The sequence below is a fragment of the Prionailurus bengalensis genome, chromosome C1 (genome assembly GCF_016509475.1).
Source record: "Prionailurus bengalensis isolate Pbe53 chromosome C1, Fcat_Pben_1.1_paternal_pri, whole genome shotgun sequence".
In the NCBI taxonomy this organism is placed as follows: domain Eukaryota; kingdom Metazoa; phylum Chordata; class Mammalia; order Carnivora; family Felidae; genus Prionailurus; species Prionailurus bengalensis.
The window spans coordinates 134,936,086-134,952,274 of record NC_057345.1 but is presented as its reverse complement, the minus strand read 5'-3'; the positions used below and the strand labels follow the sequence as shown (position 1 = coordinate 134,952,274).

General features: G+C 37.2%; 1 protein-coding gene across 1 annotated transcript in view; it reads right to left on the bottom strand.

The window, feature by feature from the left end:
• Positions 1-16,189, bottom strand: part of ARHGAP15 (Rho GTPase activating protein 15) — a 620,330-nt gene that overhangs the window by 504,398 nt on the left and 99,743 nt on the right. Inside the window, exon 5 of the mRNA XM_043576628.1 lies at positions 8,762-8,849. Coding sequence (XP_043432563.1) covers positions 8,762-8,849 — 88 coding nt within the window. The remainder of the gene's footprint in view (positions 1-8,761; positions 8,850-16,189) is intronic.

Here is a 16,189-nt window from a genome sequence, read left to right as displayed (position 1 = left end):
AAATTTCTTAAATCAGAAACAAACTTTCCACGGTGTGTTTATTTTAGTAGGTATGACACCAACATATATTCTGGAGTCACAGGAAAATAAGTCCAGGTTTTCTACTGGTGCTCACTGCTGTGCTGATACACCCATGTTCTTGGGAAGGATATACGTAGTTTTCCTTAGATGAATTGCCCTACTTGCTTTCTTTACACTAGGACTTCTTTAGAGATTATCATTAAAAGGTCAAGACATATGAGGTTTTAAAGTGTTTTCTGAGTGAGCAGATGTCCTGTGATTCACTAAATAAATGCATTGGGCCCCACCGATGACAACTTAGCCATTTTGCCATTTTCTTTGTCAGTAAAATCACAGGCCTTATGGCTCTCATCTATTTCACCAGAGTTTTAGAACGTGTCTCTCAGATAATTTAATAAGTCCTATCTTCTTTGTGTTAAAAGTAGAAAAATAATAGGGGCACCTGCGTGGCTCAGTTGGTTAAGCATTCAGCTCTTGATTTCAGCTCAGGTCATGATCTCATGGTCCTGGGATCAAGCCCTGTGTCCGGCTCCATGCTGAGAGTGGAACCTACTTGGGATTCTCTCTCTCCCTGTGTCTCTACCACTACCCGCCCACCCCCAAAATAAATAAATAAATAAACATTAAAAAAATTTAAAGCAGAAAAAAATATATCTTAATTCCTTAAGCCTATCTGTGAAAACTCTGAATCTGTCTTAATATAAGGACAGTTAGTATTGGTTACAAAGGGCTCCAGAGTGCTTACAGAATGAAATTATCTCTTTTCACAGTCCTGTTCAAGGTCTTTCATGAGTTGGTTCTACATGGACTTTCTAATGAAACTGAGTGCTGCTGTTCCACAGTGCTGTTCCTCAACTTATTTTGAGGCAATTCTTCCACTGGTGGTGCATCCTGGAAACTCATAGAAGAAACACAAAATAGTCTGGTCTAAGGCAAGTCTACCCTAGGCCTCAGGGAACCTCCAGGAATCATTTTCAAGAACAATGACTAGCATGCAGTGCACGGGGCAAGGCGAAAGATCAACACATATCTGTATAATCAGTAAAGGAATTAATTTCCTATATTTTATCATTGGTTACTCCCTTATTTCTACAGAAAATGTCCTTTTCACCCCATTTTGCCTCGAAATCCTATTCATCCTTCAAAAACATGCCCAACTCTCACTTCCTTGACAGATATATTTAGAATCTTTTCCAGTTGGAAGCAATCTCTCTTTTCTGAGTTACTATAAAATTAACTCATGCCTCTATTCATGCCATTTTTGAGCAACTACCCATGTCCATTTTTTCACTACAATTACTCGATTTATGGGCATACTTTCTATTTGTTTCTAGATCCTCAAGGGAAAGATTTGATTCTGATTCATTTTTGTATGTTTCATAATACCTAGCATAGTGGCTTAAACATCAAGGATTCTCAGTGATTTTGTAGAATGAACAGTGGAGAGATATATAGGCTGAGCATTACTTGGAAGAAGCATTTCCCTGAGCAAGGATTATCTATCTATAGCTAGACCTATGGTTCCCCACCATGTATTTTAAATATTTTTATCACTTTAGTTATGTTTTATTGTAATAAACCTACATACAATTTCTGTCTCCTCTATCAGACTATAAGCACCTTAAGTGCAGCGATCATATATTACTCATCTGATATCTCTAGGGTTTAAAAACACGTTGTGTGATACCTGTTAGGAGTTGTCAATTCTTTGTAGAATAAAAAAATGAATTTGTGCTCTATATTAGAAAGCTTTTTTTCCTCATGAGGCAGTCTATCATATATATATATATGTATATTTAGCCAGGAATATGTATTTGTCACATTCCATGGCTAGAGTCAGGTTCCAGTACATATCAAGCAGAAGCTCTAAAATCACAAAGCACAGCAGGTACCCAGGTGGCAAATTGTCCTTGAAGTGCTGGAACTGATTGAAATACTTCAGTGACTCTAAAATAGATAAGTGTACCTGAAACATGCAAGGGGTGTGAGTCCAGTCCTCAGAGGATAAATCAAACTGACAGTTCTTGTTTCTTTGGGACTTCTTTAAACAGGTAAAGCAAATAATAAAGATGTCTTTTGAGGCAATTTTTTTTCTCTTGGACTAAATGGGATGAAGCTATGATCCTAGAAGAATGAACTTCTTCTCTTACCTTTTTCCATGATAGACCTTGTCCTTTTAAGACACATAACACTTGGATCATACTTCTGTTCAGTATGTGTTTATTAAAAGATCTGTTATTCTAGGGTGAAGGTATCTGGAAAACACTGACACACCTTCTTAGAGATGTGCCCCTGTAGCAAATCCCCAGCCCTTGGTATGGTTTTTAATCCTTTTTTTCCAACAAAAATAAAAACAACAAAACAAACAAACAAACAAGAAAACCAAAATCTCATTTCTCTTTTTAGCACACAGACCTTGCTGATTCTCAGTTTCATGTCATCGTTCATATTTTTTAATTCCCTGGAATTCCCTGCCCACAAATTTCCACATATTGAAATTATAACCATCCTTCAAGGCCCAATTCAAATCTTTCACAGATGTGAGCTCTCCCTCCTTTAAATCTCAGAAAAACTCTTTTATGTTTCTTATTTCATCTCACCCTATTTTTTGGCAAAGATGCTATAAAGCAAAGACTATATCTTGATTATATCTCTATGCCTTATATGTAGCCCTAATGAGCAAGCTGTTCATTGTAGGATTTCAATACATATTCTTATGAAGTCTTTTCCTACCAGGCTTATATAAATAGCACAAACTTGATTAACCAAATGCATATTTAAGTGAAAGTGAGGTAGATTGTAAATGAGAAACTAAGCTATTTAGATCAACTTTCCACTGAAAACAATGAAAAATGCTGGATAAAATATTTCTGTTTAAAATCACCTTTAAAAAATTGAAAGGTTGATAAGATAGTGGTAAACTGCTAGGGTAATTATTTTTGGAAAATGGGAATCTGAATGCAGAGAGGAAAGCTGAACATCAGATCAACATAAATGCTCTTTGCCTGAGGGCATTTGCTTATACTGTACATCTGAACTTTGGTCAATTGACTCCACAGAATAATGGAAAAGGTGCTGCCTGTGGTCTTATGAAAGAATAAAGGAGAAACGATATTAAATTTGTTCCCTTTCTCCAACTTAAGGGATTATAAAGAAAACTGTCTTTGTAGATGAGCAATGTGACAGAATTAAAAAAAAAAAAGGAAGAATGAAAAATAATTCTGTCCCTAAGAAGTAGCATAGTTGTAACTCTCCTATTATGTGTACAAATTTTGAGTTTTAACCTGTTAACTTAGATTGAGCTAATCAATCACTGGGAGTGTCCCAGACCCTTTGAGAAAAATGCAAAATATTCTGGAGCAGGACACATTTATCCCAGGACTAAATGATTAGCACACAGTCAAAAATAACCAGACACACAAGGCAACAGCAACGGAATGAGAAGCAGCAGAAACAGACTGATGCAGACTTCAGATGTTAAATCACAAGACATATAAAACAACCATGCCTTTAATTTTAACAAAATAAAAGGGAGCCTGAAAAATATCTGCAGATGACAACTATAACAAATGACATAGTAAACAAAAAAGCTTTCTCTAGAAATAAAAATTATAATAATTGAAATAAAGATGTTTATCAAAAAAGGTGATTGGATTAAAGAATCAGAAAATAAATCAAAGGAAGTGGTTTGAAATTCAGTTCAGAAAGACAAAAAGATTAAAAATAGAATGTAAAATGTGGAAAATAGAGTAGGAAGCCTCTAAATGTAGGTTTAACTAGAGGCATAGGAAAATATAAGAGAAAATATTTTTAGAAAGCTTCACTTGAAAATAATAGCTGATAATTTTCTAAAATATATTAATGATACTTAAAAACAACTTCAAGAGGCTCAACAATCCATACAGGAAGAATAAAACTGTGGAAAAACAAAGGTAATAATAAAAATATCATGAGTAGCCAGATAACTGCAATTAGACTAAGGTAACTTCTTGATCACAATAATAGATGACAGAAAAGGTTGGAATAACAACTTTATGTGATAAAAGAAAATAACTACCAAATCAAAACTCTATATCCAGAGAGAATATATATATTACCAGAATGAGGGAGAAATAGGAACATTTGAAACAAGCAAACACTGCGAAAGGTTGTTGTTACAAGACCCTTTCTACAGGGATTTCTCAGAATATACGGTTATCCTAGAAGGAAGGTGGAAGATGAAGGAAGAAGTAAATGGCAAGGAACATGGCAAATATTGGTCAAATATAAACCAACATTGACTCTATAAAAATAATAATATCTGGTGGTGTTAAAAAAACAAAACAAAACAAAATAAAGAATTAAAATACCAGACAACAATAGCATATGTGTTGAGAAGAGGATAGGTGTGTTAAAATATTCTAAGCTAGGGGCACCTGGTTGGCTCAGTCTATTAATCATCCAACTCTTGATTTTGGCTCAGGTCATGATCTCACCATTCATGAGTTTGAGCCCCACCTTGAGCTCAGGTCAGGATCTCAACAGTTCATGGTTCAAGCCCCCTGTGGGGTTCTGCTCTGACTGCATGGAGCCTACCTGCAATTCTTTGTCTCCCTCTCTCTGTCCCTCCCATGTTCATGATATGTCTTGCTCTCCCTCTGTCTCTCTCTCTCTCTCAAAAATAAGTAAACGTTAAAAAATAAATAAATAAAAATATACTAAGGTAATATTTTGGAAGACGATAAAGGATTTGATTAGCTTTAGTCTTTGCTAGGTATCAATGATGCAATCCTAGGCAAGCCACTATCAAAACAGAAACAAAGTGCAAAGTACATCACTCTGATCAGTGCAAAAAAATCAAAAATAAAAATAAAAAAAAGAAAGAAAAAGCATGACATATTTAGAGAAAAAGGCAAGAAACAAAAAAGGCATATACTGTGATTCCATTTATGTAAATTCAAAACCAGACAAAGTAAACCACATTTCTTAAGGGCTATATATACAGCTGGTACAGGTGGGGAAATAATGCAAAATTATTTAATAATAGCTAAAATGAAGTTTAACTCTGTAGGAAGGGAGGAGGTTGGATGATATAGAGATAAATGGCAGGGGTGGGGCTTCTGGAGGGCAGAAAGAGTCCATGTCTTCATTTGAGTGAAGGTTATGTAGGAGTTTGATTAACTTTTAAAATATGCATATATATATGTTATACATTCCACTAAAAGTGGTTTCTGTAGTATTTTCCAATGACAATAGTTAACAAATTTAAGGTAAGTTACAAAGCAGAATATATATATAAAAAATCTATGAGAATATGAGCATCATCCTCTTCTTCATAATCCAGGAAATCCGGATTTAGGGACACCAGTGGTTTTCAAATGCTCTGGCTCACAGGAGGGCTGGCCAGTCTTGACCAAACTTTCTCTGGTCAGAGATGAAGTGAACAAAACAGAGACAGTGTATATAGACATAGAAGAAGGGTAGTTTCCCATTTTGGTAAAGACCGTATTTCATTCTGAGGTTTTGTCCTCCCTCGATTTGGGATTGGGACATTTTTTGATGCCCTTTCTACTAGAAAGTGACAGTGGTAGTTAAGCACTAGATTACTCTTTAATGTCCTTATTAAAAACAAACAAACAAAATAGAATAAGTCAGTCCTCTTTTTCCTTGAACAGGTCACTGAGGACTCAGAACCTATGAATCTCTAATTTACATACACCAGTGAAATGATTCTGTGTCTATTTCCAGAAAAAGGCTGCTTTTGATACAAATCTGAGCTGGTTATAGACTGAAAGAACCTCAGCAAGAAAGATAGTCAAACATGGACTGTGGGATCAGGCATGCTTTATGACACGCTGTATTAAATGTGAAAGTCACAGGGAAAGAGCCACTGGAGGAAGGTGAGGGCCCCAGGAAAATACATATGGTCATGCAAGAGGTAACACCTAGAGCCCTAAATGGAGGAATGGCTTCTCTTTCAGAATTATCGGTGATCAGACACACCATTTACACCGCCTAGGGATACATAGTTCCTTTTTTGGAGACTGTACATGCTGATGGTCCTTGAGTTAATGTCATTATTTTCTCTTCTATACATGTCCGTATCAGTTCAAGCACAAAATCCATACGATGTAAAAATATGGTAAAATTATATTATGTCCTGTATTATGTACTATAGAATATATATATTTTAATAGAGTATACTATATTAGACAATAATAATTAATTGATGGCTACTATTAATCTTTTCTTTTGTTAAGTAATTCCATTCCCTTTTAATTCTGTTGGCAGATATCACTATCCCCATTTTACAGATGAGGACTCTGAAGTGCAAAGAAGTCGAATGACTTTGTCAGCTCCTAAGCAGCAAGACTGGAATGAAGTCCGATGTGGTTGAACTTCAAAGCCCTGCTCCTAGCTACTTTGCTGCTTTGTCTTACCACTGCATTAACATTCAAAGATCATTCCTATAAAGATTAAAATGCCATTTACTCTCTTAAACCACATTCTGCACTCACTCAGTCTGTTTCTACTGACCCCTTGGAGGAAAGGACAGACTTTTTCCCAGAAGCACAATGAACAATACCAGGACATGTGTAAGGGGGTGCAAGGAAAATTCAGAAATTTGAGCGTAAATCTCTTTCAAAATGAAACCACAGCATCTTTAATCAAGGCCTGGCAATCATCATATCGTTTCTCTGAGACTGGAATTGGTAAATGTGGGCTATCCCACTAGGCCTTTAATACTTGGTTAGAAATGTATCCAAGAAGTTGACTAGCACGACAATTCATGCAGTACAAACATGAATCTGTAATTCTCTTCCCCGTTACCACAAAACACAGTTAGTTCCTGCCCTGAATTCACTTTGAAGACGAGTGCCTGGGAGAAACCATAAGAGCATTGAAAATGGGGCCAGAAGTAATAAATAGGGGCTGCCAAAAAACGTTAACGAACGTCTTCTAAAAGTAAAATCTATTGTCAGTTTACAACTCTGAAGGTTGAACTGGAGGCATGCAATCGATTAGCGATTAGCAAGCTGACTTGAAAAGTTTTCTTTCACCTGTATAAAATTAAGTAGCTGATAATTATATTTCCTGGTACTGGTACAAGGAGATTAAAATATAAGATAAAAATAAACCAAAGCTTTAATGTGGAATCTAATCTAATCTCTCCCGTCATCCCAGAACATTCACATAAACTCCGGCTCAGGTGGAATTCTTCTCACCCAGCAGGACGAAGATCATCTTGGCAGCTCAACCTGCCAGACAAGTGACTTTCCTCCCTTCCTGACTCCCCCCTTAGAACTCATTCAAAGGGAAGACAAAGTCCCTGTGAGTGGATAGGAGGTGTTTTGTGCCTGGCCTTTAGGGGTACTTTATTTTTCTTAAAAAGATTATCTCAACCTTACTGTAGGCCCCAAATAAAAACAAAACAAAAGCCTAGAACAAATTTCTGAGACAGTTTAAATTAAAAACACAAACGACCGAGATACATTTTTAATTTATTTATAATTAGTTTACAGATTGGACCGCACCAAGACTCCAAAACCAGCAGGCCACTTGGGGATAAAGACTATTGTGATTATCAGGGACAAGCCAAATGCTACCTTTTGCTCTTCTATTTAAAAACAAACAAACATCTCCTAGCAAATGATTTTCTATTTCCTATTTAAAGAGGATTACATAGCAAACAAGACTAGTGGCTGGAAAGCAAAGAACTTTCCAGTGTTTTATTACCTGCCAAATACAAATTAGTTCATTGCGGTTGACTCCTGCCAGGCGACCCCTCTCTCTGCCACCCATCAGGCCGATGGGGTATGGCAGGTTTGTTCCTGCCCGGCGTCCTTCCTAATCGGGAGGAGCATGTGAGACATGCTGCTTGCCCACCGTCTCCCGTATCACATGGCAGCTCTGGTGTGTGGGCAGCAAGGTTGTGAGCTTGAATTGCCCCAGTGACTCACTCAGAATTGCTCCTACTCACTGCCACTATCGAATTGCCATGGGCATATGGGAGGCCCTCCTCCAGGTACAATAAAGAAACCCTACAAATTTCACTTTGTAATAACTATGGGTTACAGAAATTGTATTAGCTCCATTAGATGGAGTCAGAAATATTCAGAAAGGTTAGCTGGATATAGTGAATGTCGCAGTTAGACTAAGATAAAAAATCACTTTGTTAACTTAGAGTGTTTCCTCATTGGTAACACCCTATATTAAGGTGCCATTTATAAACAGTTTACTATTATTTATTAATGTATGAAGCACTTTACAGCATGCTAGATAACAACTTAAATTCATGTATTAAAGATGCACATACATGGTTTAATAGGATTTACGTCTTATAATATTCTTTAAAACAGCTTCCCATAGTCTCATCCGTTAAGCATTTATTACTAATGCATTTTATAACATACTTTATAATACATTATTTGAGCAAGTAGCTGCATTTAGTGATCATTTCATAAATAAGAATAAAGCATTTATAAATGGCACCTTAATTTAAAGTGTTACCTTCACATTACTAGATAGCTGTTCACCATCCATCTCATTTTGTGATTATTCTCCAAATGCACCACTTAATAAAACAGACACTAAGTTCTATTTTCCCTTCATCTGATTAAAAGTTTATTGAGTCATTTCCTCCATCTGCTTTCAGTTGTTGGGAGCTTGGAGGCTCTAGTGTGATTTCTGATGAAACCAAACTTTTAATTCAATAACATTTCGGTGAAGATGATAATAGCAGAAACAGAGAGCTACCTACCATGTTAGCCAGAGCCTGCTGCTTAGATTCTTTATAAAATTCAATTTTTCGACTAGAAAGAACGATCCAGGAAGTAGACCAGTTTTTCCTTAGGAAAATAAAAAAGGATAAAAAAGCATTATCATTTGAGGAAATCCTTTATAGATATTATATAAGCAACATTTGAAATGAGTAGAGACTATTTTTAATTAGTCTTCATAAAAGTCTTTTCTTTATTAAAATCTATAGGTGGTACGGGATTTGGGTAATAATAAGGACCTTCTGTAATTTTTAAAAATCATGGCATTTATAGTAAACATTTTTCAATTTGAATTTCCTCCCAAATTCTTTTTCAAGTACTAAAACTCCAATATTTGTGTATCCATGTCCCCCTTCACAGTCTTTGTTTCCACAGCAAGCTACAAATAGCAGGGTAAAAACAGAAATCAGAACCCCTGCCTTTATTGTTACTTCTCCTCATTGCTTCAGTATATTTCAGAATCTGAAAAACTAACCAGCTAATGTGTTACTACCTACTTCAAAATATTCTTTTAATGTTGAATCTCACTGGAAATCAAAGAAATGCAAATAAAAAGAGTGAAATGCTTTTTCCTTCCTTGACAATCAATTTGGCAAGAATTAGAAGAAATAACACCAAGGGTTACTGAGAGTGTGGAGAAATGGATTCTCCCATACAATTCTGATGGGAGGGCACACAAGCATATTTTTCTGGAGTGAATTTGGCAATATGTTTTATTTAAGTTTATTTATTTTGAGAAAGAGAGAGCGAGAGAGTGGGGCAAGGGACAGAGAGAGAGGGAGCCCAAGCAAGCTCCACACTGTCAGCACCAAGCCCAAGGCAGAGCTCAAACCCAAGAACTGTGAGATCATGACCTGAGCTGAAATCGAATTGGAGGCTTAACTGACTGAGCCACCCAGGCACCCCAGCAATATGTTTGTTTTTTTTAAATCTTTTGAAATGTGTTTGTCTTTTGACTAAACAAGTCCATTCCTATGAATTTAAGTTTATACTAAAGAAGTCACCTCATAAGTGGGTAAGGCTGTGTACACAAGAATGAAGTGTGCCCCATTATTTCTTAATTCTGCACCTAAAATATATTTAAAAAGATTAGTTGCATAAATTGCATATAATAGATTCCTATAATGGAAAATGAATCCTATGCTGTGAAAGAATACTGATATGGGAAGGTTTTAACAAAGATCATAATACAATATATAGTTTATAACACCACACTGTGTATTTGCCTAAGACTATATTCCCTCCTCTGAGCCTCTTCTGATGATTAATTCTCATTCATCAGAAGTTAAAATATTACATCCTAAAATGCATTCCATTACATCCTCACACAGCACTTATGATAAAAAATAATTTTTGCATATTTCACCTCCATTCCCACCATTCTAAAAAAAGCCTCAAAATGATAGAAAGTATTTCATGGTTATGGAAGTATCCCCAAGTGGCCAGCACAGTGCCTTGAACAGAGGAGTCACCACCTACATATTTGCTGAACTTATGCACAGGGAGGAAAAGCTGGAAATAACAACAATTAAATCAGGTGGTAAAATCACTGCTTTTGATTTTCCTTTGTATTTCTTGGTGTTTATCAAACATCCTGCACTGAACATGTATTACTTCAGTAATTATATGTGTGCATTTGTGTCATGAAGAATGCCCTTTTTTAGATAGTAAAATATGAAGGAGGTTAATATACCTAAGTTTCTATCTGTTCTATCAATTGCTGCAGTTTGCTTTAACACTCATTTCAAAAGAACTGAATTTGTTTTATGAAAGTGGTAGAAAGTAAGTTTATAGAGAGACTTTATTCAAGTCAATAGAAACCTACACAAAAATATGTTTAAAATGACCATTCACGATCTTTGTGTAATTTATTTCCACTTGCTTCTTAGAATTTAGGGGTTTGATTGAAAGGACAGCTTTGAATTCAGTAAGGTTAATATTTACACCAAGGTTAGATTGCTCTTACATGCCTGAACTTTCTTAACCATACACCATTGTGTTAAAAAAAATAAGAAAAAAGAAAAAAATGATAAACAGAAACAAAACAAACAATATGTATTTTCTAACATGAAAATATGAACATTTATGTACTTGGACCCACTTGTCTTCAAATGGGTCTACCATTTCAACCAAACAATGAAAAAGGTGGGGAAACACACACACACACACACACACACACACACACACACAGAAAGCCACAAAGACTTTTCCCCTCTTTTCCCCTAAAAACCCACTTCTCCTTTTGGGTTCCAGTAGCAGCAAAATGGAGTGGGGCAGCCATAGCCTTGTCTCTATGCAGGTCATAATATTAGATGACCCCATAAAGAGAAAAGAAAAACATTGGAAGGACTGCTGGCCTACACCGGGCATCTTTTATCTCTACCCCTTATTTTGACAGTATGTGATCAGGGAATATGGAACACCCTCAGACTGATGGAACCCATATTTAACCTGCCTGTTATATTTCCCACTATATTTTTCATCTCATGGCAGGGAGATACTATACCTTATTTGTTTCCAGTCTATAGCAAGCCCTGGATAAATGGTTCTGATTTGAATCTGTTTCAGATGTTGATCGTTTACAGAATGTGTTGGCATTACTCTTCCCTTCCTTAAACTCAGAACTGGAACTGGTTAGAAATGAAGTTGCATGAAATTCAATTATCTCACGGTTCTCTGTTAGAACTTTGAACTGTTATGAAATGTTCCCTGGTCGGTGAATCTGATGAACAAGTCTGGAAGGGTAAGAACGGCAGGTCTTGGAACCTTGGTGCTATGAATTGCCCTGACACTTTCGTTTTGAATTTATAAATTACAATGTGTCTATGGTATTAGAAGAAAAGTGAAGATTGTTTCAATTTGCTTAATTTTATTTCAAAAGGAAGAAAAAATGCTGTTGTCAACCTTTTAGATGCCCCCATATCATTTCAGTTTTTTTCCAGTATCTCTTTAAAATAAAAATTAAAATAAATTATTTTGAGTACCTACTAAAGTTTGATTGCCTAGTAGAGGTTGAGTTTCACAAAAAAGATAATGAAGATACTAATATGTCCATTTATTAATATAGAGAATGAGGTTCAGAGAGTTTAGGTAACTCACTTAAGGCCACTTAGATTTAGAGTCAAACCCAGTTTCTCTGATTTGAAGCCTGTAATCTATTCACTAATTTATGCTGTCTTTTTTTTAAGGATTAAGCATTACTAACTTGGTTAAGAAGATTGTCAATGTCAGATTTCACCACGGTTTTGTTTGAAATGCTCACATTGTGACACCTAGTGTGCATAGCCTGTGACAAAATAGGAGCCATGTAGGCTCCCTCATGAACTACTTTACCTGACCCTAATTGGAAGGACAAAGCACAGACCTGCCACTTCCAAACTCTCTCCTTCCCTTAGAAGTTGCATTGGTTTAAAGGATAGACCATTCAACTCCTCAAAAGAAGCTGGAAGCAGGGCACCTAACAGTGGCATCTGTGTCTTTTCTGCTGGGGAATTACTCTGGTCTGTGATGAGCAGACTCATCTGCACTCTGTGAAGACCAAAAAACAGGAAGTGAGTCAAAGCCTCCAGTCTAGGAGTGGCTGACAATTCACATAAGGGGCACACCTTTTAACCTCTGACTTAAGTTGGAACCTGACTCTATGAATGAGGTACTCTGGGGACTTGACCATTTTCCTTACAATATCTGGTCCATACCCCATCTGGTAGCTTTGGCCTCTGCTGCCCGTAATTCTCAGGATATCAGCTGAAGAGCTTTCTCACCTCATGACTGTAACACAGGAGCCACTTGGACGGCATTGTCAGCTCTGGAGAGAGTCGTGAAAAGAGTTGAGTGGCAAACTTTTGCCCTGGCTTGAACTTTTAATGCTTTCTCTATGCAATCGAATGCTTATAGGTTCTATTGTTCAGTGTATTGACAGACAACTCAGGAAGTGAGTTACTCCTGCAAACTTTGAGGGCTTAGCCAGAACAGGTGAGTCTTGCAGTGTCTGATGAGACTTTTAAAATAGACGCTTTAAGGATGAAACAGTTTTCAAAGTGGAGAGAAAGTCCTTCTACTCCCCCATCTCCTCCAGAGAGACAAGACATCATCCCTAACCTCTTACAGCTTTTCCACTTCTGCGCACATTATCCGACATTTGGTAGGTGTTTATTAAAGGTTTTTGAGCAAAAGAATATATATGGACTCTCAAATTTCAGGAAGGTCACACATCTAGATTTTTCCTGCTCAGTGTGTGCTGTTATTCACTAACAAGGTCTACAAAAGCACCAGCCTCCTGTATTTCTCTTCTCTGTTCCTTAGTTTCCTAGTGTTTTGATATGTCTTTCCTAGCATTAAAGAAACAACAATAACAACTATTTAAAGATTCTGGTTTACTACTATATTTTTTTCTAATTTGTAATTCTACTGGAAATACTTGAATTTTCCCTAGAGGTCTTTCTGACTTGCAGAGGTGTGTCGATAAGATGAGCTATTATTATGCATGCATTGTCCCCGCTCTGTGCTAGGTATCACACCTTGTATTTTGTTGTATGTGTTGAGTAATTAAATCACAAGGTCAGTCACTAGTATCTATTGAACATCCACCACACAACTGTCACAATTCCAAGAACTGAATATATAAAGGCCACAGGGGTGCCTGTGTTGGCTCTGTCTATTGAACGTCTGACTTGATTGCGGCTCAGATCATGATCTCATAGCTCGTGGGTTTAAGCCCCACATCGGGCTCTGCACTGACAGCTGTGAGCTGTTATGAAATGTTCTCTCTCCCTCTCTCTCTGCCCCTCCCCTGCTTGTGCACTCTCTCTCTCTCTCTCTCTCTCTCTCTCTCTCAAAATAAATAAATAAACTTTGAACACATAAAGGCAAATAAGAGACACCTCAAGGGGAGGTCTCAGGGGGAGACAAGCAATAAACATGGAAACAAAGCCTCCACATGGCACTGGGAGGTGGGTGATACCCCCATATTACAGATGAGGACACTGAAGATTAGTGAGTCTGCATCCCATCCAAAGGTATAGAAGTCATAAATATGGGATTCGAGCCAAGTGTCTCAGACCTTGAAGGCCCCATTCACTGTGCTGTCTAGTGGTCTCTAGAGCAGGTGTCATGCAGCTCTCCATTAGTCATTCTGAGCATGTCTGTGGAGAGCCTCATAATGGGCTCTGAGAAAGGAAGGAAAAGAACTTTTGTCAAACAAGTACTTAAATGTATTTCTCTATGGAGTGAGGCCACTTCTTAGCCTGACCTGGGATGTTGCGGGTCCTTTATTCCCTACCTTCCCATGATGGCTAGCAGGTAAATTTATCCATTGTTGGGAGCCAATTGGTGCCTCATGATTTCACCATCTTAACTGGAAGGGCATTCTTTTCTATTTCTCCACACAGAGGTACAAAACAAAAAACAAAAAAACAAAAACCCAACCTATTAGATATGGACTTCAGGTTAAGGAAGACACAGAGCTCAGGAAATACTCAACCTCAGTAAGTCAAAGGTCCTAGGAATAGGTGGACAGTCTCCCCACAAATGTATGGAGAACAGTCAGGGGAGGGACTGATATGGATACTAGTGATTCAGTGCAGGAGACAGATTGTGACTCAAGAAATGCAAGTATTTATGTTTATTTTCTTTTGGCAAAAGCACAAATCATGCCAAAGGTGGGGAGAGGTGCTTACCACAATTAAAAGGAGGAAGAACTAAATTTGAATGACAATTATTTACATGTATGTAATTGGTGCGACATTTTATACAAGTGAGACACTTTACAAAATTTTCCTAGAACAAATCCTCAGTTGTGAAAGGACGTGAGGCAGAGGCAGGGCAGAGCTGGCGGTGAAATCCCCCAAAACCCAAAAACAGCACAGGCATCAGCGCGGGGGGAAAACTCTTTGCATTCTACAAAATAGACACCGGGTGGCAGCACATAATAACAGCAACTTTGTAACTGCTTATCTGAAGAAGGCTGGATAGTGCTTAAAATATTTATTACCATTGTAAGACTTTGTTAGCCTGAGCTCAGGTTTAACACATTCATTTGTTTTATATCTTACACTCACTTCTCCTATGCCTCCTTTAGGTAATGACAGATGGCCAACCAAAAGTCAGAGGAAAATATGCATGAGATAGCTTCATAAATTTCAGACTCTCTTTGGGCCATATGCCTTTTTATCTGACTTGGTCCCACTGGATTTGACATGATTCCCCACAGTGGCAGGAATGAAAGTGATTTATGCCAGTATCCCTGACCGTCCATAAAATCCTTTGGTCACTGTTAAATGTTCTTACTCATTCTCAAACTGGTAGGTTAGGAAATTATTTCTTCTCTCTCATAGTCTAAGTTCTTGTACATTGCCACTGCTAAAAGTGGGCCAAAGAAACACAGACGCATAAACACACACATCTTTGTCAGTATTACAAGAAATGTGAAATCTTGATATATTCAAAGAGTTATCAGATGTTAGAAATTACAGCATAGAGTGGAAATTTTAAAACTAAAGCAAACTTTTACAAATTAACTTCTGTATTCTCTACTATCCAAATCTTCCCTCCAGTCCTCACTACTGAACTTGAAAAGAGAAAAAGACAATTCAGCCTGGAAGAATTTATGGGGATCCTGAGCAGAAAGTGGTAAAGAACAAATAAGTTCACATTAGCAGGGTACTTTAGCATCATGTTCTAAAGTCTCTTCTGAGAAACAATTGTTCAAGAAAAAAAAAAGGGAGGGAACAAAACAAAAACAAAGGTCTCAAAAGCAGAACAGGGACCAGCTACATGCGATAAGATGTACAGAGCACAAGTGAGATGCTGCTGACAGTGCAGGCATGAAGGGACAGTGACAGGTGGAGATGGAGAGGTAGTGTCCATGCTGTCAGGTGCCTTCTGTACATGGAAGTATTGAAAGGAGCTTTTCACTAGGGTTTCCCAGAGCTGCAGAGAGGCCTGGGATACTTCCTTTCAGAGATGGAAGTCCCAAAATGAAGAAATTCTTAAACATCACCAGAAAAGCAAACCGCATTTTCAGTGTAAACAATTAAAAAAATGAAAGCTGAATGCTACATGTATTCAACTTTCAATCTTGCCTGTGTATCACATGGTAATTTATGGCACCCCATTTCAGGACAAGCTAAATTTACGGCCCTTTATGAATGTCAGATATAGTCAATGAGTTCTCCTTTCTGTTACCCACTTTTATTCATAGTCAGAGAGTGGTTAAACTCTTCCTAGAGAAAAAGAGAAAATATATGAAAGAGGGAACCTAAACAAAAAGGAAAAGGAGGGGAAAGAGGGAAAATAAAAATACAATGCATGATGTAGATGACTTATCATGGATTTGTGAGTAGAAAACTTTATAGAGAGTAATAAAATAATGTTTGCTAAGTGATAATTGAAGCCCTTCGCACTGTTGATGG